This window comes from Vicugna pacos, chromosome 2 (genome assembly GCF_048564905.1).
Source record: "Vicugna pacos chromosome 2, VicPac4, whole genome shotgun sequence".
Taxonomy (NCBI): Eukaryota; Metazoa; Chordata; class Mammalia; order Artiodactyla; family Camelidae; genus Vicugna; species Vicugna pacos.
Window position 1 is genome coordinate 48581996 of NC_132988.1, and position 26217 is coordinate 48608212.

A 26217-nucleotide genomic window follows, 5' to 3' on the forward strand; every position below is an offset into this window, starting at 1 on the left:
GTCCTCATCAGACACTATAAATACCTGCGTCTCTACATAATCTTAGCTAGAATGACCACCAAAACATAAACACATAAAGGAGCTGAGGCACAGAAGCCAATCTTATCCTGCCTGGAGATCTGGAGATGCATGTATTATCTGAAGAACGTCTGTCAGTACAAGCATAAATGCAGCCTCTCCCATTTGCGACATCTGGCTCGGTGTTATTGGGAACATGGAAGACGTGGGCAGATGAGAGGCAATTCTGACTGTCCTGCGACTACCATCTTCCTGATGTTTTCAAGTGACTGTTGTGAGGATGGGTGCACCACAGGTAAAGGAGACAGGGTAGGGCACCCACACACCAGAGTATGAGTCATAGACTTCTTTCATCAAAGCAGGGACAGGTACAGATCTGATTCATCAGTGTGAATGACAGTATTTCATGATGTGAATTAACCAAAATGGTTATCCCCAATGAAGGACATTCCAGTCGCTCTATATTTTCCTATAAGAAAAATAAATATAATCAATAAAATAAATATGTTTAAACATTGGATCTTCTTCCTCAGTGTAAATCAGGACAGCTAGTTTAAAGATAATGAGTATAATTACATTTATATACGTATTGCTAAGCTACTTTGTTCATATTTTTATTTCAATGTAACAAACTTTCAAAGGTAGGATTAATTTTCTTATGTTGAGATACAACCTCATCTCAATATAAATTTACAAGATAATTACTATGATTTTGGAGAATATCATACTATAGATATTAAAACTTTAAACTTTATTGAAACTTTTAGGGTGAAATGACCTTTTCTTTCTTTAACCGTCTAACAAAAATTTAAAGCCATTTTGAGGAAATCATTGAAAATCTGGATTAAAATATCAATATTTCCACTATAAAATAGGGTTTTAACCTAATAAAATGTAAAGGACTTAATTTTGACTTGCCTTTTTTAATCTGACAATTACTTATTTTCATATTTACGTCCCTTACACATGGTATAGTCATTAGTCACATGACCATCACCATGGCAGCTTTGCTGCCTTGTAAAGTAGCATAAAATGCTGATGTCGGTATAATTAAGTAAGTATGCCCTTGTGTATATGTAAACACACCAAACACAATTTATGTGCATTTTGTTGTGCATCTTAACCCAGTTAAAATCACTTTGCTGGACTAGGACTAAAGCTCATGGAGTTAATGCTCTGGGCAATGCCAGAGGGGCTGGGGACTGCACAGATTCCTCCAGGACAGAACTCCAACCCCTTGCCTGCCAGGCCTGTGCCGTTAGCCCTCCAGCTAAGTGAAATCCCAACTGAAGAAAGCTTCAGGATCATGGTAGGGAGTCAAAGTAACTTTCATGCCCAGGAGCATTAATGGTTAATACTATTCAGCTTGCAAACGTGACAATAGTATCTCATTCATGCAGTGTATTTTATGCACTTATAAAATGCATCAATTTTCTAATTCTAACTTTCATGAAGTATATAGGGCAATTATTCTTCTTCTCACTTTATCGTGTTTTCAGCAATTTACACATTTCTCACTTGTTCTCAGCCTCCTTCATCAAATTCTCTATCTTGTAAATATTCCTGTCTACAAGAAGTCTGCCCAGTGAACATTTACGACTACTGGAGTTCTAGTAAATTGTAAGACACGACCCCATGGAAGAAGGCGCTAAAGTCCAACAAGGCAGATGGGCCACTGAGCGTGTGATAGAAGTACGTGCAGGGTGTGGTTCAAAGCAGTGGTACTTTGTCCGTGAGTAACGGAGTCATGAAGAATTTACTCTTTGGAGAAGACAACATCTCAGCCAAATCCTTGAGAGTGAGATAGAGTTTGTCAGTCTGAGTGTGGGAGGTTTTCGAGACAACAAACAGCAGATGCCAAAGCATAAAAATATGAAATAGGAGTAAGAGGAGGCCAAGCACTTTGATAACAAGTGTGAAGTGTAAGACAGAAGGAGACTTACAATGAGGCTCGCATTTTAAGTTGTTCGGAAGATTTCTAAGCCCTGAGTGCTATTGTTACCTGTATTTAAGCAGATCACATGGCCGTAGTTATGGACAACAAATTGGAGCATAAAACTTAGTGCAGATGAACTACTGTCATCAGATCATTATAAAAGTTAAGCCTAGATGTTTTAAGAATCTGAACAAAGGCTATAGTAGTAGAACCAGACATTAAGGGGTCAATTTGAGAAGTATTCAGAAGGTAAATAAAAAAACACTAAATTGGATATTAGGTAGAGATAACAGGGGAGCTATAAACACATGGAAAGTAAAAGTCAGAAAGTCTATGTTCCTCCCACTTCCCGCTCAGCCAGCTGCAGAACATGCCAATTTCTTGCAAGTCGTTATCTGCTCTGCACTCCTGGGCTGCAAATGAAGCTGCAAACTGGATCTTTAAATACGCCATGGGCACCTCAACTTCAAAATATTCAGTACTCCCTTCAAATGCTCTTTCTCCAATTTCTCTGTCCTGGTGGATGGACCTCCATCTTCTCAGCCTAAACGTTAAAATCCTGGGTCTCTTAATTGTTTTTACGAGGAGAATGAGAGGGTGAAAATAATCAGGAAGCCCAGGGTTTTAACTTTAATTGAGTATCAAGACCCACAGACTTTATCTCTTAAATATGTCTTGACTTTATCATTTCATATTGACTTCCACTCTTAGAGCCTTGGTTCAAACTACTTAGATGATCATAACTGTCTCCTCATCTGTCTTCTCACCCATAGTTCATCCCTTCTAGTAAATCTTCCACACTGTTGCTGGAAAGACACTTCCAAAATTTAACCATGACCCGGTACACCTGTGCAAAACTCTTTGAATCTCTACCTAACACTCACATCCCTAAAACACTGTGTTCCCATCCCCCAAATCTAACGGGTCCAAACTCTCTGAAATGGTATGTAAGGTCATTGGTAATCTAACCACTGCCTGTATGTGCAATCTCACACTCCTACAAAACTGGTGAATCAAACAATAGCAATCCCAAATATATTTGGGTCTTAACAACTTTCATGCCATAGCCGAGCTCCAAAGTGAATATACTGCTCATTTTTACCCTTAAGTCCTCCCCAACCCTTTGATTTTCTGATAAACTCCCAATGTCTTCTGTATCCAATTCGTTGAAGCACTTCTTTTCTGTGATACACTCTCATAGTCTCTCACCCCTCCCGCAGCATGGAATACATTGAACCATGTGCTCTAGAGCATCCTTTAGGTCCCTTTATTGCAGTGTCACCAGAGGGGATTGTGGTGATTGTTTATACGTAGATCTCTGCTAGACGATGAAATCCCTACAGTGAGAACTACGTCTTCTTCATCTTTGTAGCAACATCACCTAGAAGAGGACCTGTCTCATCCACAACACGTAAAAACTATTGCTTGAATGAGTGATTACACAACTAACAAGTATCCATAAAATTGATCTTGATATGATCTGCAAAGCGATGGTAAATATAGCATTTTAAAGGGTCATCTGATTATTTTGGTCTCTAATGACTCTGATGTTGAATAAATCACCAAAGTTTTTACTTCTTGGATGATCATTTTATAAAATCACCCTCTCTGACAAACCACTTATATTTCCAGAAATCTGAGAGCTGAGACTTTATAAATGAATCAAGCCTCCATACATAGTTTCAATATCTACAACCTCATCAAGGAAACACTTATAACAACTTACAAATGTATATATGTTTTAAATCTCACCCAGGTATTTTAATCAACTTCCTTTACAGGAACATCGCAATGAATTTGAACCATAAAAATCTAGGTAGTTTGGTTGCCATTTTCACTGGCTGGGGGAGTATTTATGCAAATCTAGTCTCAAGAAAAGCTCTGTACATTTCTTAGCTCTGTAAGCTCAATATAAAAGCCAACCTTGAGTTATGTGTAAAAGCAGCATGCACACATACAGAAACATACATTAATACACACATCATTAGAAAAGTAAAAAAAGTTTAAGTGTAAAGCTCATCGAGAGGATAAAAAACCCTTTCTCAGGAGATACTCAGTAATGAAATTTCTCTGAGTCAGACAAAAGGACGCTATTCTTGGCTGCTTTTACAATATGTGAAGCCAATTTTCCAAACTACATTTACTCTATATTAACATTTTCTGCATATTTTACAGACATATTTTTGAATGTTTGCATGTTTTCTTATTCTTAACTGCTAGGATTTTTAGGGTTGTTACTTTCAATAAATGCCTCTTCTATTTCACCCTTATCGATTTTATATCTTTTTTCCTAACATGGCAAACAAGTCAAAGAAATAGTATTTAAGCTGGTGCTGATAAGCTCTTTGAATAGTGACTCGCACATCTGCCTATCATCTGAAATAAAAAGAATTGCCATGACTTAAGGGCAGGCATAGAATTTATATTAATAGTCCTCTTAGAAGGATGATTATTGATACTTTAGGCAATGCAGATGTATTAGATTGTTTATATTAAAGTTTTGATATGTAATTCCACCTGGCCTTCTATTTCATCTGCTACAGTGGTAACAAATATACCCACCAATATTAACATTTGGCTGAATAATTTAAGCTGTAATTTACTCTATTTTGTTCCTGTAGCATCGCCCTAAGTCACCATTCTCTCCCTGTGCCATCACAGCAGCCTCATTTGTCTCCCCCAATACTTCCTGACAGGCATTTGCAGAATTTATGGCTCATTTACTTCCTATTACCATTTGCTTTGCATCTTTTTCCTTAATCTTCACTCATTTTTGTGTCTCTTTCCCCATCTGAGGTGTAATTCTAGGATTTTGAGTTTTTAAATCTTCCCAATGAGCTAATCCAAAATTAAACTGAGTCTAAGTCTGTCCTTGTGTGTTTTTTTTTAATTAATTGAATTGCCACCATGGTCTTTACCTTTTATTTTTTACTGAAGTACAGTCAGTTATAAGGTGCCAATTTCTGGTGTACAGCACAGTGTCCCAGTTATACACACACACACACACACACACACACACACACACATATATATATATATATTCATTTTTATATTCTTTTTCATTAAAGGTTATTACAAGATATTGAATATAGTTCCCTGTGCTATAAAGAAGAAATTTGTGTTTTTAATCTACTTTTATATATAGTGGCTAACATTTGCAAATCTCAAACTCCCAGATTTATCCCTTCCCACACCCTTTCCCCCCATAACCATAAGATTGTTTACTATGTCTGCAAGTTTGTTTCTGTTTTACAGATAAGTTCATTAGTGTCCTTTTTTTTTTTTTTAGATTCCACGTATGAGTGATATCATATGGTATTATTCTTTCCCTTTCTGGCTTACTTCACTTAGAATGGTAATCTCTAGGTCCATCCATGTTGCTGAAATGGCATTATTTTATTCTTTTTTGTGAATGAGTAGTATTCCATTGTATAAATATACCACAACATCTTTATCTAGTCATCTGTTGATGAACATTTAGGTTGTTTCTGTGTCTTGGCTAATGCATATAGTGCTGCTATGAACATTGGGATCCATGTATATTTTTGAACTAAGGTTCCCTCCAGATATATACCCAGGAGTGGAATTGCTGGGTCATATGGTAAGTCTATTCTTAGTTTTTTGAGGAATCTCCATACTGTTTCCCATAACCATAAGGACACAAAACTGCAATGAAATATCACCTCACACCAGTCAGAAAGGCCAACATTAAAAAGTCCACAAACAACAAATGCTGGAGAGGATGTGGAGAAAAGGGAACCCTCCTACACTGTTGGTGGGAATGTAGTTTGGTGTCCTTGTGTTTTTGAAATCCTCACTCAACAAAGCCACACTGATTGGTTTTTTTAACCCTAATTATTTTTTATCTCTTTTCGTCATCAATTTTCTTTCATATTTTCCATTTATGATAAAAAAAAACTCAGAAAAACATTATTCTGTTTCTTTTTTCTCTGGATTCTCTGAACCATTCTTGGTGAATAATGAGACAGTTTCTCTGTGTCCCCCTCCCAGTGTCAGCCCCACCTTTTTCCTTTCAGTTTTCAGAGTTTCTTGTAGCTTTTTTGAACACATTATTTTTAGTAGATTTTCATTTCTCTGGAATAAGTCCACCAGAAATTTCAGATTATCTCAAATAGAATGAATAGACATCATACAGATAACAGTTAAACTAAGTACCACAGGTTTTCTGAATTGGGAACCACATGAAGAGATACCTGAAAAGCTCAGGTTGACAGTAATAAAAATGCACAATATGAGGGCCATGAATTTCAGTTTTGTTTGGGGACTTACTGAGGCCTCAGCCCAGGAGAAGCCTCTGAGAGAGCTCCGAGGAGCTGCTCTAAGGGGGGGGGGGGTGCAGGTATCAGTATATATATGATTTTGGTGAAAATCCGTGCAACCAAGCACATGGCTCTGTGGAAGGTTACCGATGGTCACGAGGAACAGACATCCCTGGTAATGACTGTAGAACTTTTTCAGTAGGAGAAGATACAAGAATTCAAATTCATAAAAAATTTCCCCTGAAATATTTGTAACTATCTACAGGCCTGTTTTGCCTTTTTTTTCCAGAGCACAAAGTGCCTAATCCTGATCTTCGTCCTGAATTCCTTTCAGGATGTATCGTAGGTCGGTGACTGCAGTGGCTAATGACTTGATTCTTATAGAACTGAATGGTGGGTAACCTTCTTTCTTTTACAATATCACTATTTCCATGTACATAAAATTGTATATATAACAAAAACATTATTGGAATTCAGAATGAAAACTTTAAAATATCTAATTTTATATGTATTTTAAAATCAACTTTATAAGTAGTCCTTTTTAAAATGAATTTTCAAGTCTGAAAATATTATAGTCTTGACTTTAAAAGGTTTGCTAATAAAGGGCATATTTTCTGTGAAAGCTGTACTATCTTTCTGACCATCTTTATATAAAGTGCTAAATTTCATATAATAAAATGATGTATTAGGTTTGATCAATATGGGAAACTAAGATGGTCTTACTCTTGGAAGAACTGATGTTTTTCAAATTTATAGATATCAGTGTCTCAGATTGAATACTTCAATTATGCAATGTTCTGACAGTTTTATGAACTCAGATTTTCCTTGATCGCAGTTGATAAATTTCTGAACTGGATGATTCACTAGATGCTACTTTCTCGGGTTTTATGAACTGTTTTGGAACATTAAGATTCACACTGAAAAATTTTTACTGACATTGATACATCATTTGTCAATAGCACCTCCCCCACTACCAGCTCTGTCTTCCTGTAAAAAGACAAAATTGCTCTTTACAACAAAGTTGCCTTTATAAAATATAGCATATTCCCCAGTCAATTAAACAGGAAGGAAGAGGAGCAGCAGGAGGAGAAACTACGTGTCTTCTAAGCTCATTGATTACTTCTTTGGGGTCTCATTTTATTTAGTATTCAGATTCATCACTTTACTGTATCTAATTCTTTAAACCTCTGAAACTCTGACTTTCCCTTAACTAAAACAGAATGATTTTATTATATTAGCTTATAATAAATACCTAATTTTGCTCTAACTTGTAGAATGGTAATAAATATAAGATGTAGACACTAAGCTTTCGGTAATTAAACAGCTATTTGGAGGGGAGGGATGGGGGGTTTGATGCCCAGCAAGTACTAGCTGTTCCCACAAAAGAGACTGCTCACTGCCCACAAACTAGTTTCACAGTTTCCTTGGACTGTGTTTGGCCCTCAGTCTTGGAGGACAGATACATTGGCTTGATCACCTCAGGAATGCTGAAGGAACCTAGTTAAACCTAAAAGAGACATCTATGTTTATCAGAATCCGAATCAATCAATGTACAGGAAGAAATATAACTGTCAAGTGAATTTGATATTCATTTCAGGAGAGCCATTTTCAGTTTCTTATTTAAGAAAAACTATGAAAATTCAAGTCATTTGATGATCTTATAAACCAGAAACTGGCCTAAGATTTGGCCTAATAAGTAATGTGATGTTAATGCTTAATTACCTTAAGGTCTGATAGTCTGATTCTTCTGCATGTGTGGGAGAAATACACCATTAAATACCAATGATGAGACTGGATATTTACAGCATTGCAATGTATTCTTACTTCCGGAAAATACTAGGAAAGGATTTGAGAAAATACCACCACCATCATCACCATCAACTCTCTCTTCCCTACTCTGGTGTTTGTGTGTGAGTGAGTGAGTGTGTGCGTGCGCGCGCGTGCGTGTGTGCCTGTGTGTTTTCTGGGGCTGGGGACAGAGTGGGAGGTAAGATCAGGTATCCTGAATGCTCACTATTATTTGCTGTGCTAAAGAGCAGCATTGCCACTAGAGGGCAGTGTCTGACCGGAAATCAAACAAAAGGACCCACAGCATTCCTTGCAGACAGAAGTTATTAACCAACATATAGTTTAAATATGTTTTTAAGGTTTTTTTTTAAGTGGATTTTTTTTTGCTTGTTTGTTTGAGATATACTTTTTAAATCCCATGAAGAATGCAATGAAATAAGATTTCAATAAATGGCTTGTGAATTGAAAAGTAATGCTTGGTTTTAAATATTGATATTAGGAAGCTGAGACTTAGAGAAAACAAAGATTCGGTGTTAATATGAATGTAACTCATCCTGCTCAAGCGAAGAAGAAAGTTCACTCGTGGTCATTTACCTTGTTGGCATTTCATTAAAGGAGACTGTGTATACTTTTTGGCATCAGCAATGATAATAACACAATTTCACAATTTTCAAGTTTTATTTATTTTATCACCAAAAAACTTGAAATTTTCCCCCCAGCTGTATTGAGGTATAATTGGTATACAAAAATTGCACATAATTAATTTATATATTTGGTGAGTTTGGATATATATTTACGAGCACCATAGAGGTAATAAAGATATCCATCACTTCCAAAAAACTTAGTATTTAGACTCAAACACAGTGTCCTAACGTTTAGACAATGTTTGGTCTGTTTTTCTGAAAGTATGTGTTCTCTTTGATCTCTGCAAATTTCCTCAATTCATCATAGGACAGGAAATAGAAGGCATCTTATTAACGTTAATACTAATCTAAAGAAATATACAGTGGAAATACAAAGAGAAAAGAATGTTACTTGGTAAAGAGTGGGTCACTTTATAATGACAAAAGGATTAATTCCTCAAGAAGAGATAGCAATGCTAAACACGTATGTATAAGTAACAGATGAACGCATGAAGCAAAGACAAATAAAACCACAAGGACAAATAGAAAAATCCAAAATCTATGTATGGAGATTTCAACACCTCTTTCTCAATAATTAATACACTAATTAGATAGAAAATTAGTAAGATATAGATTATTTGAGCAAAACTATTAACCAAATTTACAAAAGAAAAATGTTTGAAGCACTCCAGTCAATAATAGCAGATTACATTTTTTTCAAGTGCACATGGAACTTGGAACAAGATAGAAAATTTTTCGCCCACAAAGCAAGCCTCATCAAAATGAAAAAGATACGTCACACAAAGGATGTTCTTTGATTACAATGGAATTAAATTCGAAATCAGTAATAAAAAGATATCTAAAAAACCCTCAATCATTTTGAAACTTAAAAAAAATACCAGTATTAGAAACAACCATGTAAAATCAACTAACTCATTATTCACCTTAAGAAATTCGGGGAGAAAAGAAACAAATGAAGCCAAGCAAGTATAATAAAGGAAATAAGAAGGCTTAGAGGTGGAATGAATGAAATAGAAAACCGAGAAAATTAATAAAAACAAAGATCTGGTTCTTTGAGGAAAAAATAAACCTCTGGCAACACTGATCTGGAAAAAAAGATGGAAGAAAAAATTACTCATATCAGGTATCCTAGAGATTCTAGAGATATTAAAATGATAACAAAGTAATATTATAAAAAGCATCACACAAATAAATTTGACAGCTTAAATGAAAATGAAAACATTCTCAAAAGATACAAATGACCAAAGCCCACCAAAGAAGGAGAACACTTGAATACTTCTATATCTAATTTTATAACATTGAACTTTTAGGTTAAAAATATTTTTCCCCAAAACCCCCAGAATCTGCTGACTTCACTGTATTAGTTTGCTAGGGCTGCAGTAACAAAATACTACAAAATGGGTGGTTTAAACAACGGAGATGGATAACCTCACAATTCTGGCAGCTGAGAGTATGAAATCACAGTGGTGGCATAGTTAGTACCTTCTGATGGTTCCGAGGGAAAGAGCTGTTCCAAGCCCTCTCCCTGGCTTGTACGTGGTCATCTTCTTTCTGTGACATCACATCACCTTCCCTTGTGAGTATCTCTGTGTTCAAATCACCCCTTCTTACAAGCACACCAGTCGTTATTAGACTAGGGCTCACTCTGATGACCTCATTTTAATTTGATGACCTCTGTAAAGATCCTGTCTCCAAATAAGGTCCCATTCTGAGGTGCTGGGGGTTAGAACTTCAACATACGAATTTGGCAGGTTACACAATTCAACTCAAAACACTCCATCCTCCCCTCCCAATTTCTGTTCTTCTCACTGCAAAATATGCCCCTCCTATCCCAACATCTCCAACTCATTCCATCACCAACTCTCAGGCCAAAATCTCTTCTAAATATCATCTAAATCAGGTATGGGTGACACTTGAGGTATGATTCATCCTGATGCAAAATTCTCTGCTGTGAACCTGTGAATCCGCACAAGTCACCTACTTCCAAAATGCAATAACGAGACAGGCATAGGATAGACATTTTCATTCCAAAAGGAGAAACTTAATTAAAAATTTTAAAAAATTAACTCACTGGTCTGGTTATCTCTTACCAGAACCCTCTCTCTTGCACAAGAGAAGTCACATTCTGTAGAGAATAACAAGGAACAGCTCAGAGAAGGCAAAGATGAGGTCAAGAATTGAAGGGAAGGCTGTGGAAGGGGCAGTTCCTGGCAAACAGAAAGAAGGAATTATTGTAAATTAGAAAGAGGATGTGTTATCAAGTGACAGACCTTTCTAGACTAGACCACCCCTCCTTCAGCAGGGGAGACGGGCCTTCAGAAGGGAACGGTGTCCTGATCCCTACTAGGGAAGCTCCGGACAAGGCACTGGCATTGAGGTTCTGAGAAGATTACTGATTAGAAGATTACTAACTAGGGAACAAAGAACCAAGAGCCTCCAAAGGGCCATTCTCGATTGGACAATGAGCACGAGCACGTCAGCAAGTGTTGGTGGTGCCAATGAGCAAAAGAAATTCCAAGTATCTTCTGGACTCTATGAAGGTCCCACGTCCTCCGCACACATTTTGGATGCGGAGGGAAGTAAGGAGAGGGACACTGCATTTTCTACATATACCAAACTAAGAATCTGATTTCTATTGATTTTAGAAAAATAAAGCAAGTTACTATTTTGTTGTTACTGTTGAAGTTGTTGTTATCATTCAGAAACACGGAGTAAAATTCGTATCTGCCAGTAGATGTCACAAAATCTTTTCTTACTGATGTACTGCCCAAGGGAAGATCTAGATTTACATAATTTTAAGAATCGCATCTTCTTTATGTTACCTGGAGTAAAGAGCCCGTATCACATTGACAAAATGGCTAGAGAATTTTTGGAGCCAGAATTTGCTTTCTTACCTTTGATTATCCCAAGTTGAGTATTTTTACATAATAGAAAGAATTAGGGTTTTTATTTAACGTGTGCTTTCCTTTGGATGTCTTTGTAGAAACTGGAATGATCATGAATTTATTAGCAATGGGGCTGTACCTAAAATAATTAGACAAACAGAAGGATTATAAGGAAGTCTATATGAAGATAATGGGCATCCAAACTATTATGCTTTTCAATGGTGAACAAGGTATATGTAGATACTAAAACACTTCTTAATACATTAGTAATTTAATTCAATATATTTTAATGTGAAACCTCAATAAAATGCTAATAGAATAAAGTTATCCTATTATGTTTTCACGCACAAGTGAACACTTTCTGTGGCTTTTATGGTGAAGCTATTTTCCTTTGGAAGCTGAAATTACTCCCAAATTACTCCCAGCTGGTGGGTACTTTTTCCCACACGAGGACAAGACATTTGCTTATTATTCTGAGTTCCTTGGCAACCAGGCTTACCTATTTTGGACTTAACCTTAAGAACTGTAGTGGGTTGAAAACTGTTCCTCCACAATTCATGTCTACTCATAACCTCAGAACGTGACCTTATTTGAAAATGGCATCTTTACAGATGTAATTATTTAAGTTATGGTCAGGTCCTACTAGATCTGTGTGGGTCCTAAATCCAATGACTGGTGTCCCTCTGAGAAGAGTCGAGAAATACACAAAGTCACACAGGAAGAAGGCCACGTGAAGAGAGAGGCAGGGATCAAAGTGGTGTATCTACCGCTGACGAACAGCAAGGATCACCAGAAACTACCAGAAGCCAGGAAGAAGTAAGGAAGGATTCATCCTTAGAGCCTTCAGAAGGAGTGTCGCCCTAATGGCATCTTGATTTCAAACTTCTAGCCCCCAGAAGTGTGATGGAACACATTACTGTTGTTTTATTGCACCCAGTATATGAAAATTTAACAGAGACAGCCCTAGGAAACTAAGGAACAGTCAATCCTCAGCTCAGTAAACCTGGGTGAGAAAATGTCTGGGTGTTTGGTTTGAATCAGGATGCTCACTTCTGTTCTCCATGGAACACGCTGACTTACTGGTGCTTTGAGGAACAGCCAAGTGGTCTCCAGCTGCTTTTTCAGCTAAGTAGAAGAGAAGCTGTTAAACTAGTTGAATGTATTTTTAAATCATTCAGTGCCCTTCTTGTGAAAAAGAAAAATTAGTTTCCTCAACTCTGACCACAGCTAGCAAGAATTGCTTTTGGTTGGGAAGACCATGGTTGTGGAAAAAGGCAATCAGCTGGTAACGGGATGAAGGATAGGCATCCAATCTAATGCCATCTTATTTTCTAGTAAGGCTTCCACCTAACTCATTTCTGAAATGGATAATTCTGGCATTTAAAAAATATTCTGGTATTATTTCTGTATTTATTTACATGACGCAATTTTCTTATTTTTGGTAGGGTGAGTAAAACTGAAACAGCCAATAAATGGTGATATTTGTTTTACCGGGAATGACAGGATTTTATGGACATTTACATTACGTTCTAAGAACAATTTAAAAATATAAGTAGGATGACCATGGGAATGGAGATCAAAGGGAGGTTTGGGGAAAAGTGGAAATAAAATTGGAATTAAGAGGGCTTCTTCATTCTTATTTATGTATTTTTTGTTTGTTTATAATATCAATTTATCTTACTGAAAATGAAGTCGCCAATTGACTATCCTTGGCCCTAACCCTTAAGAAAATTGACCCTGGCACATAAAGTTGGTTCTCTAGTGCAAGAACAGGGGGAATATCATGGTAATTCTGCTCAACCAAGTTAGGTTGCTCCAAAGTGGGATGGCAGACAGTTCACAGCTCATAGGTACCATCTCTGGGTGGAGAGGAAAGTGGAAAAAGAAACAGGGTTCCTTGGCTCCCTTATTACCACCTTTCCTACTTGCTGCCCACGTTCGCTCCTTGGGCTGGGGGCTTAATATCTTACTGGTTGGCCACAGAAGGACACAATAGCAGCACAGATTGAGAAAACATTTTCTTGTAGATCTGCTCTAATTGTGAGATTTTTGCAATCGTTTTTTAAGAATTCTGGCATGTCTCATTATATAATTTATCCATGGCCTCCAAAAAATTAATTCATTAAAAAAATCCTAAAAGTAAAGAAGAACATATTTTTTTATCGAAGTATAGTTGATTTACAATGTTGTGTTAGTTTCTGGTGTACAGCAAAGTGATTCAGTTATATATATATATATATATATATATATATCTTTCTCTTTCATATTTTGGGTTATTACAGGATATTGAATATAGTTCCCTGTGCTATACAGTAGGACCTTGTTGCTTATTTTGTATATATATCACTTTGTATCTACTAATCCCAAATTCCTAATTTATCCCCCCACCATCCCCTTTCCCCTTTGGTTTGTTTTCTATGTCTGTGAGTCTGTTTCTGTTTTGTAAATAAGTTCATTTGTATCATATTTTAGATTCTACATATAAGTGATAACATATGATATTTGCCGTTCTTTGTCTGACTTACTTAGAATGACAATCTCCAGGTCCATCCATGTTGCTGAAAATGACATTATTTCATTTTTTATAGCTGAGTAGTATTCCATTGTGTGTATGTGTATCTATCTATCTATCTCACATATTTATCCAATCATCTGTTGATGGTCATTTAGATTGTGTCTATGTCTTGGTATTGTAAATAGTGATGCTATGAATATTGGGGTGCATGTATCCTTTTGAGTTAGAGTTTTCTCTGGATATATGCCCAGGAATGAGATTGCTGGATCATATGGCAACACTATTTTTATTTTATTAACAAACCCCCATACTATTTTCTATAGTGACTGCATCAATTAACATTCCCACCAACAGTGTAGGAGGGCTCCCTTTTCTCCACACCTTCTCCAGCATCTGCTATTTGTAGACTTTTTAATGATGGCCATTCTAACTGGTGTGAGGTGACACCCCATTGTAGTTCTGATTTGCATTTTTCTAATAATTAGTGAAGTTGAGCATCTTTTCGTGTGCCCATCAGCCATCTGTATGTCTTCATTGGAGAGATGTCTATTTAGGTATTCTGCCCATTTTTTGATTGGGTCGTTTGTTTCTTTGTTATTGAATTGTATGAGCTGTTTATATATTTTAGAAATTAATCCCTTGTTCGTCACATCATTTGCAAATATTTTCTCCCAATCTGCAAGCTGTCTTTTCATTTTGTTTATAGTTTCCTTTGCTGTTGAAAAGCTTGTAAGTTTGATTAGGTCCCATTTGTTTATTTTTACTTTCATTTCTATTGCCTTGGGAGAGTGACCTAAAAATAGTTGCTACAATTTATGTCAGACACTGAAGAAGAACATAATTATTGAACTTAGCATTATAACAGTTTGCACTGCTAAGGAATTAAATATGTATTGATTTTGTTAGTGTAAAAGTTCAGATGCATATTTCACAAATGAGAAAGAGCTTAAAGTTTATCCCTTTAAGAACAAGTTATTATTTGACGGCACTGTAATGTTAAAAATTTACTGGAGTGATATTCTTGCCTATGACTTTACAAATTGTGATTTACACTTTCAATGTTGGAATATGTCACAGAAAACAGTCAACCCAATCACCTTTCCAATTTATATGCCCTTCTTCTTTCTCTTATCCATTACAAAATGTTTGTTTTCCCAGAATCAACACATTCCAAAAACTCTCAATGGGAAATAAGTTACATAGAAGGGAATTAATTAGCCATAGCATAAAGCAGTGGAGATTGCATCCCTAGATATTGTAATTTTCCTGAAGCCCATCAACCAGGTCTGTGACTACATGCATGCTTGTGTGTGTGTTCGTGTGTGTGGTCTGTGTATGCATTTGTGTGAGTGCAAAGGAGAGAGAGAGTGAGAAAAATTTGTTTACCTGAAGGGAAAATAAAATATAAATTAGGCACTTCATTTAATGCATTATTACATTTCTTATTGATTCTCTTCTTCCATTAGGATCCAAACTCCATGAAGGGAGGACTCAATCTGTTGTGTCACTGCTGTAGGCTCAATGAATAGAACAGAACCTGTCACTCAAAGCCCATAGCTCACATTAGGGATAACTCTTGGTGTGATATGCTTTATGGGCTTTGATAAATGTAATGACATGTGTCTGTAGAGAAGAGTTTCATTGTCCTAAAAATCCTCTGTGCTCTACCTATTTATCCCTCCCTCCTCTCTAGCCCCTGGCAACAACTAGTCATTTTTTTGCTGGCTCTATAGCTTTGCCTTTTCTAGAATGTGTTGTAGCTGGAATCATATAGTATGCAGCCTTTTCAGATTGGCTTCTTTCACTCAGTAATATGCATTTAACTTTCTTCCATGTCTTGTCATGGCTTGATAGCTCAATGAATAATATTCCATTGTCTGAATGGACCACCGTTCATCCATTCACCTACTGAAGTTGCTTTCAAGTTTTGACAATTATGAATAGAGCTATTATAAATATCTGTGTGCAGGTTTCTGCATGGACATAAGCTTTCCACTCATTTGGGTACATATCAAGGAATAAGATTGCTGAATCTTATCATATCTTATTTTTTATAAGAAACTGTCAAACAATCTTCCAAGATGGTTGTACCATTTTGCATCCCCACCAGCACAATATATTTTCTCTGTTGCTCCACATCCTTGCCAGCAATTGATGTTGCCAATGTTTTGGATTTTAATCATTCTAATGTATGTGGAATGGAAACAATTTCATTTTTAAAACATTTGCAATTCTCTAATGATGCTGAGCATCTTTTCATATGCTTATTGGAAAAGTATGAAACATATCACAAATTTATGTGTCATCCTTGCACAGAGGACATGCTAATCTTCTCTATATAATTCCAGTTTGTTATATGTGCTTCCAAAGTGAACACTGTCATTTTTTTTGATTCCCAAGTTGAAGTATGTCATGGTTCAAACAATCATGTAATAATGAGATGAACTGGAGTGTGCCATTGACTGAAGGGTCATGTCTATTTCTATAAAATATAAAAGATATCGGACCTGTGAATGAAGAAAAAGCAAAGGACATCTAGGAATGCACAAGAGAAAAAAACCGGGGGAAGGGAGTGTACTTTCAAACAGAACCACAAACGCACCCCAGTTTCAATATGTGCAGATAAAAACGAAGCAGGTTTTCAGAAGGAAGTAAACAATAATGGGGGCAAAGAAGTGACACAGAAACACTTTATAAGTTTTCTTCCAATATTTTACTTTCATTTTTTCCTTCTGCCTCAAGCCCTGTTTACACAGAATTTAGAAAAACAGTGTGACTGCACACTTATTTTAAAAAGTAATAAAATTGTTTAGGGCAGAGATATTATTTTAAACTCATAGTTGGACACCTATATTTTAAGATGTGTGAGATTCCATAGCATCTACTAGACCCCATTTTGGCACTGGAAATAAAAAATGAAACAAAACGAATTTCCTGTCTCAACAGAAGTTATATTTCAGTGGCTGGAGGCAAACAAGAATTAAACAAACAAAAATCCAATATATAAAAGGTAGAGTAATAAAACAGGGTAAGCTGAAAAGGGAACACTGGCGTGGCTCACTGTATTATACAGATTCACTGGGGGAGATTTTTCCTTTAACATCATATCGGAGAAGAGCCCTGAAGCACATGCTGAATTTGGCCATTCCCTGGGCCAAGAACATTTCAGATGAACAAATAACAAATGCAAAGGTCTCAGAGCGGAACTTCCTTGGCATGTTCAAAGAACAGCAAGGAGGCTTGTGTGACTGGAATAATGGTAGAGGAGGCTTACATTTTGAGTGGAGTGTGAAAGAAGAGAAGTAAAAAAGTTGATGTGAGAAATGTAACAGAGAAAACCATATAGGGCTGTATAAGGCTTTGAAGTAACTTAAAAGCTTTCCTGAGAATCAGATATGAAAATGCAACCAACCAGCTTGTCCTAGTTGACACTTACAGTAGCATGCTCCCTGCAAAAGAGCAAAGTTCATTTATAGTCACATGCGCATAAACCATTATCTAGATTGATCATATTCTGGACAGTGAATTAAGTATCATTAATTTAAAAGGGTTTAAATGAATGAATATGGAAACACAACATGTCAGAATATGTGGAATATTACTAAAACAATATTAAGGGAAAATTTAAAACATAGAAAATTTATAATAGAAGTGATAAAGAGACTCAAATCATGTACCTTATCTTTCACCTTAAGAAACTGGAAACAGAAGAGCAAATATAATCTAATGCAAGCAGAAGAAATTATAAAACTCAAAGTGAAAATCGGTGAAATAGAAACCTCCAGTCTACTCAGGCAATAGAAATAAAAGCAAAAATAAACAAATGGGACCTAATCAAACTGATAAGCTTTTTCACAGCAAACAAACCATAAGCAAAACAAAATGACAACCTATGGAATGGGAGAAAATATTTGCAAATGATGAGACTGACAAGGGCTTAATTTTCAGAATATATTGACAGCTCATACAACTTAGTAAGAATAAAGCAAACAACCCAATCCAAAAATGGGCAGAAGACCTAAACAAGCAGTTCTCTCATGAAGACATACAAATGGCCAACAGGCACATGAAAAAACGCTCAGTATTGCTAATTACCTGAGAAATACAAATCAAAACTATAATGAGGGATCACCCCACATCAGTCAGAATGGCCGTTATTCAAAAGTCCACAAACGGTAAATGCTGGAGAGGGTGTGGTGAAAAGGGAACCCTCCTGCACTGTTGGTGGGAATGTAGTTTGGTGCAGCCATTATGGAAAACAGGAATGGAGATTCCTCAGGAAACTAAAAATAGACTTACTATATGATCCAGCAACCCCACTCCTGGGCATACATCTGGAGGGAACTCTAATTCGAAAAGATACATGCACCCCAGTGTTCATAGCAGCACTATTTACAATAGCCAAGACATAAAGCAACCAAATGTCCTTCAACAGAGGACTGGATGAAGTTGTGGTACATTTATACAATGAAATACTAGCCAGTCATAAAAAAGAATAAAATAATGCCACTTGGAACAACATGGATGGATCATTCTAAGTGAAGTAAGCTAGAAAGAGGAAGAAAAATACCATATGATATCATTCATATGTTGAATCCAAAAAAAGAAGACATTAATGAACTACTAATGAACTTATCTATAAAGCACAGACTCACAGACATAGAAAACAAATTTATGATTAATGGGGGGAAAGGAGGTGGGAAGGGATAAATTGGGAGTTTGAGATTCACAAGTATTAACTACTATATATAAAATAGATTAAAAAAACAAATTTTTTCTGTATAGCACAGGGAACTATATTCAATATCTTATAGTAACCTATAATGAAAAAGAATATGAAAATGAATACATATATATGTATATGTATGATTGAAATATTATGCTGTTCACCAGAAATCAATACATTATAACTGACTATACTTCAATTAAAAATTAATGAAATCACAGAAAAAAGAAACCTCCAAAATGAGAGAAAAATTATAAATAAAAGAGAAAAACCTCTGAGTAAGAAAAAAAGAAGATAATTACCAATATCAGGCTGAGAGAACTGATATCACTACAAAGAAAAGTGAGGAAGTATTAAGAACAACTTATGCCTATAAATTTGACAACTTACATGAAACGGACAAATTGCTTATACGACACAAACTACCAAAATCCTTGCAAGAAGAAATCAATACTCTGAATAGCTCTTTATCTACTAAGGAAATTGAAATTGTAGATAAATCCTTCCCCGGCCCAGAATCTCACTGGTGAAATGCTACCAAATATTTTCAGAAGAGATTAGACCAATTTTATACAAAGTTTTCCAGAAAATTTAAGAGAAGTGAATACTTCCCAACTCCTTGTATGGGCATTATCTTGAACCAAAACCTAGAAGAAGTAAACTGTGCTTATTATTTTGACATGTACAAAAATACTGAATCACTAGATTGTATAACAGGAAGTAACACAGTGTCGTAGGTCACTTATAATTCAAAGACAAACAAACTCAGAGAAAAAGAGATCGGACTTGAGGTGGGGGGGTTGGGGGAGGAGGAATTACATGAAGGCAGTCAAAAGGTACGAACTTCCAGCTATAAGATAAATAAGTACTAAGGATGTAATGTACAACATGGTAGATACAATTGACGCCGCTGTATGTTATATATGAAAGTTGTTAAGAGCAAATTCTAAGTTCTCATCACAAGGAAAATCTTTTTATTTCTTTAATTTCATGTCTGTATGAGATGATGGGCAGTCACTAAACTCTGTGATAACCACTTCACTATATAGGCAAGGCAAGTCATCATGCTGTACACCTTAAACTAATAGAGTGCTGTACGTCAAGTACATCTCAACAAAACCGGAAGAAAAAGGTAAACTGCAGATCGATGTCCCCCATGAACACAGACACAAATATTCTAAACAAAATATTATAACATCAAATCCATACTGTAAAGATGGTAATTTTCTCAAACTGGTAAATTCAATCCCCTCCCATTGAAATTTCTGGCATGTCATGAGTGTGTGCACATACCTCTGTGTGTGTCTGTAGGCAACATGATCTAAAATATATATAAAATACAAATAAGCAAGAAGAAATAAGGCACAATGCTAGACACTTAGACCAATGGAACAGAATAGAGAATAAAGAAACAGATACAGGACTTCCGGGCAAGATGGCGGAGTAGAAGGACACTTGTAAGACACCCTCTCCCACAAATACACCAAGACCCACATCTACAGACCCACTCAGCCAACCAGAGCACCTGCGGAACTCCAACAGATCATCGCCCTCTTCAAAAGATAAAGACGCCAAAAATCTGGTAGGAGAAAAGGAAAAAAGAAAGAACAAAAGGCAAAGCAGCGCAGGACGGGTCCCGCGGGGAGGGAGCGGCAAAGGAGGACTGGCGCTCGCTCGCTGGGTCTTCCCTCTCCAACTGAGAGGCCAGCGGGACGGAGGGGGAGCCTCCGAGGCTCGGATCTGTACAGAGCAGCCCTTGTCTGACAGAACTAAGTTAAACGGGCACAGAGCGTCCCCCCGACACCCAGCCTGAGACGCGGGCCGGCAGCGGCGGGCAGGGCCAGGCTGCACAAGCCGGGCGGAGGACGGGGGCAGCTGCACGGAGGCAGCTCCGGGGGACTGCAAGGGGCTGGGCGCCGGGGCTGTGGGTGTACAGGACAGAACAACCTGGGCCCTCCATAAAACAGCAAGGTTGATGTGCTCTCGGGGGAAGGGTGCATACCCCCATCTCTGAAAACCCACGGAAACTTTTCAGGGGAAGAGGGGCGGGGCCCAGGCAGAGCCGCCATATTCTCCGGCGCTTAACACCCAGGCGGGGCCAGAGGCGAAACCTGTGTCCGCACCGAAGGGCTTAGCAGCCTCAAGGCCAGACTGAGACGGGCCTACAGCCCGGGGCAGATAGGATCCTTCCATTCTGGTCCCCCAGAGAACTTGCTCCACAAAGACAAACAAGCAGCTGGGTCTTGGCTCGGAGCAGGGACGAGGCTGCCCCTCGGTCTTCCCCGAGCCCACCCGCGGAGCGCGACCAGGGCGGAGCGCCAGCCAGGGCGGAGCGCCGGCGCAGAGCGCGCAGCCGCACAGAGCAGCGGAGCTACCGGCGGCGCAGGCAGGGGGAGAGCGGCCCCCCGCCTGTCGGGCAGGAACACAACCCCTGACCGAGGTGCTGGGAGAGGGCACGACCCGCCCTCCTGCCTGGCCCGTCTGCAACATCTGACTGCGGCATCCGGAGGGGCAGTGACCCGCCTGCCCACAGCAGAGGAGAGCTGCATCTGACCCCGTGTTAGGAGGAGGCGCGATCTGCTTGCCGACAGGTGCTGGGAGCAGCACAGAAGAGGGCGCCAACGGAGGGCCTATGAAAACAAGCTGAGCTTCCAAAACAGGACGAAGACAGAAGGACATCACATTAAAAGCACACACACTCCAGGAGAACACCGACAACCCCTCCTTTTTTTTTTTTTTGGTTTTTTTTTGTTTGTTTTTGTTTTTGTTTTGTTTTGTTTTTAATCTGTTTTTACCAGTTCTATTTTCAATTACTCTCTTAATTTTTACTTATTAATTCATTTCTATTTCTCTTGGGTTTTGATGTCCTGTTATTGATTAGACACAGGCTTCAAACACATATATTCATCTCCCCACCCCCCTTTTTTTTTTTAAAGGTTTTAAAAGGACGTCTCCACCCGATTAATACTCTGCTTCAACCCGCTCTTCTATTATTCATTATACATTGTTATCAAACCCTCTTTCTCCCTTCTTTTAAAAATCTTTCTCTCTCTCTCTTCATTTTTCTTTTTTTTTCTTTTTTCTTTTTTTTCCTAAGTTCTATTCCTAAATAGGCATTAGATAGATAAAATCCTTAAGATCCAAAATAGACAACTGATACTCCATAAACCACAGTGCCAGAGAGGTATGAGCAAGATGAAGAAGCAGAGAAACCTTTCCCAATTAAAAGAACAAGAGGAATCCCCTGAAAGAAAGCTCAATGAAATAGACATCGATAGCCTACTAGATGAAGATTTCAAAAAAGGAGTGATCAAATTGCTGAAGGAATTAAAAGAGATAATGCTTAGAGAAATAAAGTATGTCAAAAATGAAATTGAAGCTATAAAGAAGAGCCAAGCAAAATGGGAAAACTCATTGACAGAGATGAGGAATGATCTAACAGCTGTGCAAAGCCGACTAGTTAATGCAGAGGAACGAATTAGTGATCTAGAAGACAGGGCAACAGAAAGCACCCATTCAGAAGAACTACAAGATAAGCAAATAAAAAATAATGATAATAGCATAAGGGACCTATGGGATAATATAAAGCGTCCCAATCTTCGCATAATAGGGGTCCCAGAAGGGGAAGAAGGATCAAAGGGGATTGAAAAGGTTTTTGAAGAAATCATGACTGAAAACTTCCCAAACTTAAAGAAGGAATCAGATATACAAGTACAGGAAGCTCAGAGGGTCCCAAACAGGAAGAACCCAAATAGACCCACACCAAGACATATCATAATCAAGATGGCCAGAGTCAAGGATAAAGAAATGATTCTAAAGGCAGCAAGAGAAAAGCAAAGAGTGAACTACAAGGGAACCCCCATAAGGCTCTCAGCTGATTTCTCTACACAAACACTACAGGCCAGAAGGGAGTGGCAAGATATATTCAAAGCCCTGAATGAAAAAAAGATGCAGCCTAGGATACTTTATCCAGCAAGGCTATCCTTTAGGATAGAAGGAGAAATAAAGACTTTCACAGACAAAAAAAAAGCTGCAGGAGTTTAGCAACACTAAACCCATGCTAAAAGAAATATTGAAAGGGCTATTCTAAATAGAAAAGCAGCAGGATGCTACAGAAATGAGAAATGTACAACTGGAAAGGTGATAACTCATGAATTACAAATAAAGAAAAGACGAAATTATAAAAGAAGACATACAAATCACTGAGAGTGGGAGAGGGAGGCAGGGAAATATAGAATTTTTTTTTCTTTCTTTTTTTAAATTTTTTTAACAGTAGGATGGGTTTGAGATCATGTTATTATCAGTTTATTAAAAACGGGTATAGGTTAATAGATTTACAAAAAAGGGTAACCACAAGTCAAAAATTTACAACGGAGTCACAAAAATTAAATAAAATCCATGATAATACAAAGGAAAATTACCAAACCACAAAAGGAAGAAGAAAGGAACAAAGAGGATATACCAATTCAACTGCAAAGATAAGTTCAAAATGGCAATAAACACACATCTATCATTAATTACTGTAAATGTTAATGGACTAAATGCTCCAGTCAAAAGTCATAGAGTGGCAGACTGGATAATAAAGCAAGAACCTTCAATATGCTGCATACAAGAAACCCACTTTAGGGAGAAGGACACATATAGATTGAGAGTGAAAGGATGGAAAAAGATATTCCATGCAAATGGAAAAGCCAAAAAAGCAGGTGTTGCAGTACTGATTTCAGACAAAATAGACTTTAAAACAAAGGCCATAAAGAAAGATAAAGAGGGACATTTTATAATGATTAAAGGAGTGATACAAGATGAAGACATTACACTCGTTAATATATATGCACCCAATATAGGAGCACCTAAGTACATACAAGAATTACTAACAGAGATAAAGGGCGATATTGATGGGAATACAATCATAGTTGGAGATTTTAACACTGCATTAACATCACTAGACAGATCTTCCAGACAGAAAATAAACAAGGCAACAGAGAAATTAAATACTACAATAGAAAAACTAGATTTGGTGGATATTTTCAGAGCATTACACCCCCAAAAAATAGAATATACATTCTTTTCAAGTGCACATGGAACATTTTCCAGGATCGATCATGTACTTGGACACAAAAGAAACCTCAACAAATTTAAGAAGATAGAAATTATCTCAAGCATCTTTACTGACCACAATGCCATGAAACTGGAAATCAACAACAGAGAAACAAAGGAGAAAAAAAGAAAAGCATGGAGATTAAACAATATGTTATTGAAAAAACAATGGATCAATGAGGAAATCAAAGCTGAAATTAAAAAATACCTTGAGACAAATGATAATGAAAGCACAACCACTCAAAACCTATGGGACACAGCAAAGGCAGTGCTAAGAGGGAAGTTTATAGCGATACAGGCCTTCCTCAAAAAAGAAGAACAATCTCAAATAAACAAGTTAACCCACCACCTGAATCAATTAGAAAAAGAAGAACAAAAAGCCCCAAAAAGCAGCAGAAGGAAGGAAATAATAAAGATCAGAGAGGAATTAAATACAATAGAGATTAACAAGACCATAGAAAAAATCAACCAAACCAAAAGCTGGTTTTTTGAAAAAGTAAATAAAATCGACAAACCTCTGGCCAAACTCACAAAGAAGAAAAAAGAGAGAGCACAAATTAGCAAAATAAGAAAGGAAAATGGAGAAATTACAACAAACAAAATAGAAATACAGAATATCATACGAGAATATTATGAAAAACTATATGGAACCAAACTGGATAACCTAGAGGAGATGGACAAGTTTCTGGAAACATACTGTCCATCAAAACTGAATCAAGAAGAAACTGAACACTTGAACAATCCGATCACTAGAAAGGAAATAGAAATAGCAATTAAAAACCTCCCTACAAATAAAAGTCCAGGACCGGATGGCTTCACTGGGGAATTCTACCAAACATACAAAGAAGAACTCATACCAGTCCTTCTCAAACTCTTCCAGACGATTGAAAAGGAGGGAATACTCCCAAACTCATTCTATGAAGCCACCATCATCCTGATACCAAAACCAGGCAAAGACACTACGAAAAAAGAGAATTATAGGCCAATATCACTGATGAACATAGACGCCAAAATCCTCACCAAAATTTTAGCAAATAGAATCCAACAACACATAAAAAAGATTATACATCATGACCAAGTGGGGTTCATCCCAGGGACACAAGGCTGGTTCAACATATGAAAATCAATCAGTGTAATACATCACATCAACAAGAGAAAGGACAAAAACCACATGATCATCTCAATCGATGCAGAAAAAGCATTTGATAAAATTCAACACCCATTTATGATAAAAACTCTCGCCAAAGTGGGTATAGAGGGAACATATCTCAACATAATAAAAGCTATATATGACAAACCTATAGCCAGCATAGTTCTCAACGGTGAAAAACTCAAAAGCTTCCCACTCAAATCTGGGACAAGACAAGGATGCCCACTATCACCACTCCTATTCAATATAGTCCTGGAAGTCCTAGCCACAGCAATCAGGCAAGAGAAAGAAATAAAAGGGATGCAAATTGGAAAAGAAGAGGTAAAAGTGTCATTATATGCTGACGACATGTTACTATATACAGAAAACCCTAAAAGGTCCACACAAAAGCTACTAGAGATGATCGAAGAATTCAGCAAGGTAGCAGGTTACAAAATTAATGTTCAAAAATCAGTTGCCTTTCTTTACACTAACGATAAAACAACAGAAAAAGAAAGTAAAGAAACAATCCCCTTTAAAATAGCACCCAAAGTAATAAAATATCTGGGAATAAATCTAACCAAGGAGGCGAAAGAATTATACACAGAAAACTATAAACCATTGATGAAGGAAATTAAAGAAGACTTTAAAAAATGGAAAGATATCCCATGCTCCTGGATTGGAAGAATAAATATTGTTAAAATGGTCACACTGCCCAAGGCAATCTACAGATTTAATGCAATCCCTATCAAATTACTCAGGACATATTTCACAGAACTAGAACAAATCATAATAAAGTTTATATGGAACCATCAAAGACCTAGAATTGCCAAAGCATTACTGAAGAGAAAGAAAGAGGCTGGAGGAATAACTCTCCCAGACTTCAGACAATACTATAGAGCTACAGTCATCAAGACAGCATGGTATTGGTACCAAAACAGACATATAGACCAATGGAACAGAATAGAGAGCCCAGAAATGAACCCACAAACTTTTGGTCAACTCATCTTCGACAAAGGAGGCAAGAATATACAATGGAATAAAGACAGTCTCTTCAGCAAATGGTGCTGGGAAAACTGGACAGCAGCATGTAAAACAATGAAGCTAGAACACACCCTTACACCATATACAAAAATCAACTCAAAATGGATTAAAGACTTAAACATAAGACAAGATACAATAAACCTCCTAGAGGAAAA

The 26217-nt window shown here is 37.2% G+C and overlaps 1 protein-coding gene and 1 non-coding gene across 2 annotated transcripts; both read right to left on the reverse strand.

Annotated features, from left to right (window-relative positions):
- Positions 1-449: 449 nt before the first annotated feature.
- On the reverse strand, positions 450-21501 carry LOC140686205 (uncharacterized). The gene is made up of 2 exons (XM_072939528.1): positions 20795-21501; positions 450-487 (listed from the first exon to the last, which is right to left on the reverse strand). Exon 1 carries the CDS (start codon positions 21469-21471, stop codon positions 20824-20826), a length of 648 nt encoding a protein of 215 aa, XP_072795629.1. The 5' UTR covers positions 21472-21501; the 3' UTR covers positions 450-487; positions 20795-20823.
- Positions 16338-16443, reverse strand: LOC116276860 (U6 spliceosomal RNA). The gene has a single exon (XR_004186375.1). It is a non-coding gene; the product is annotated as a U6 spliceosomal RNA (small nuclear RNA).
- Positions 21502-26217: the final 4716 nt, after the last annotated feature.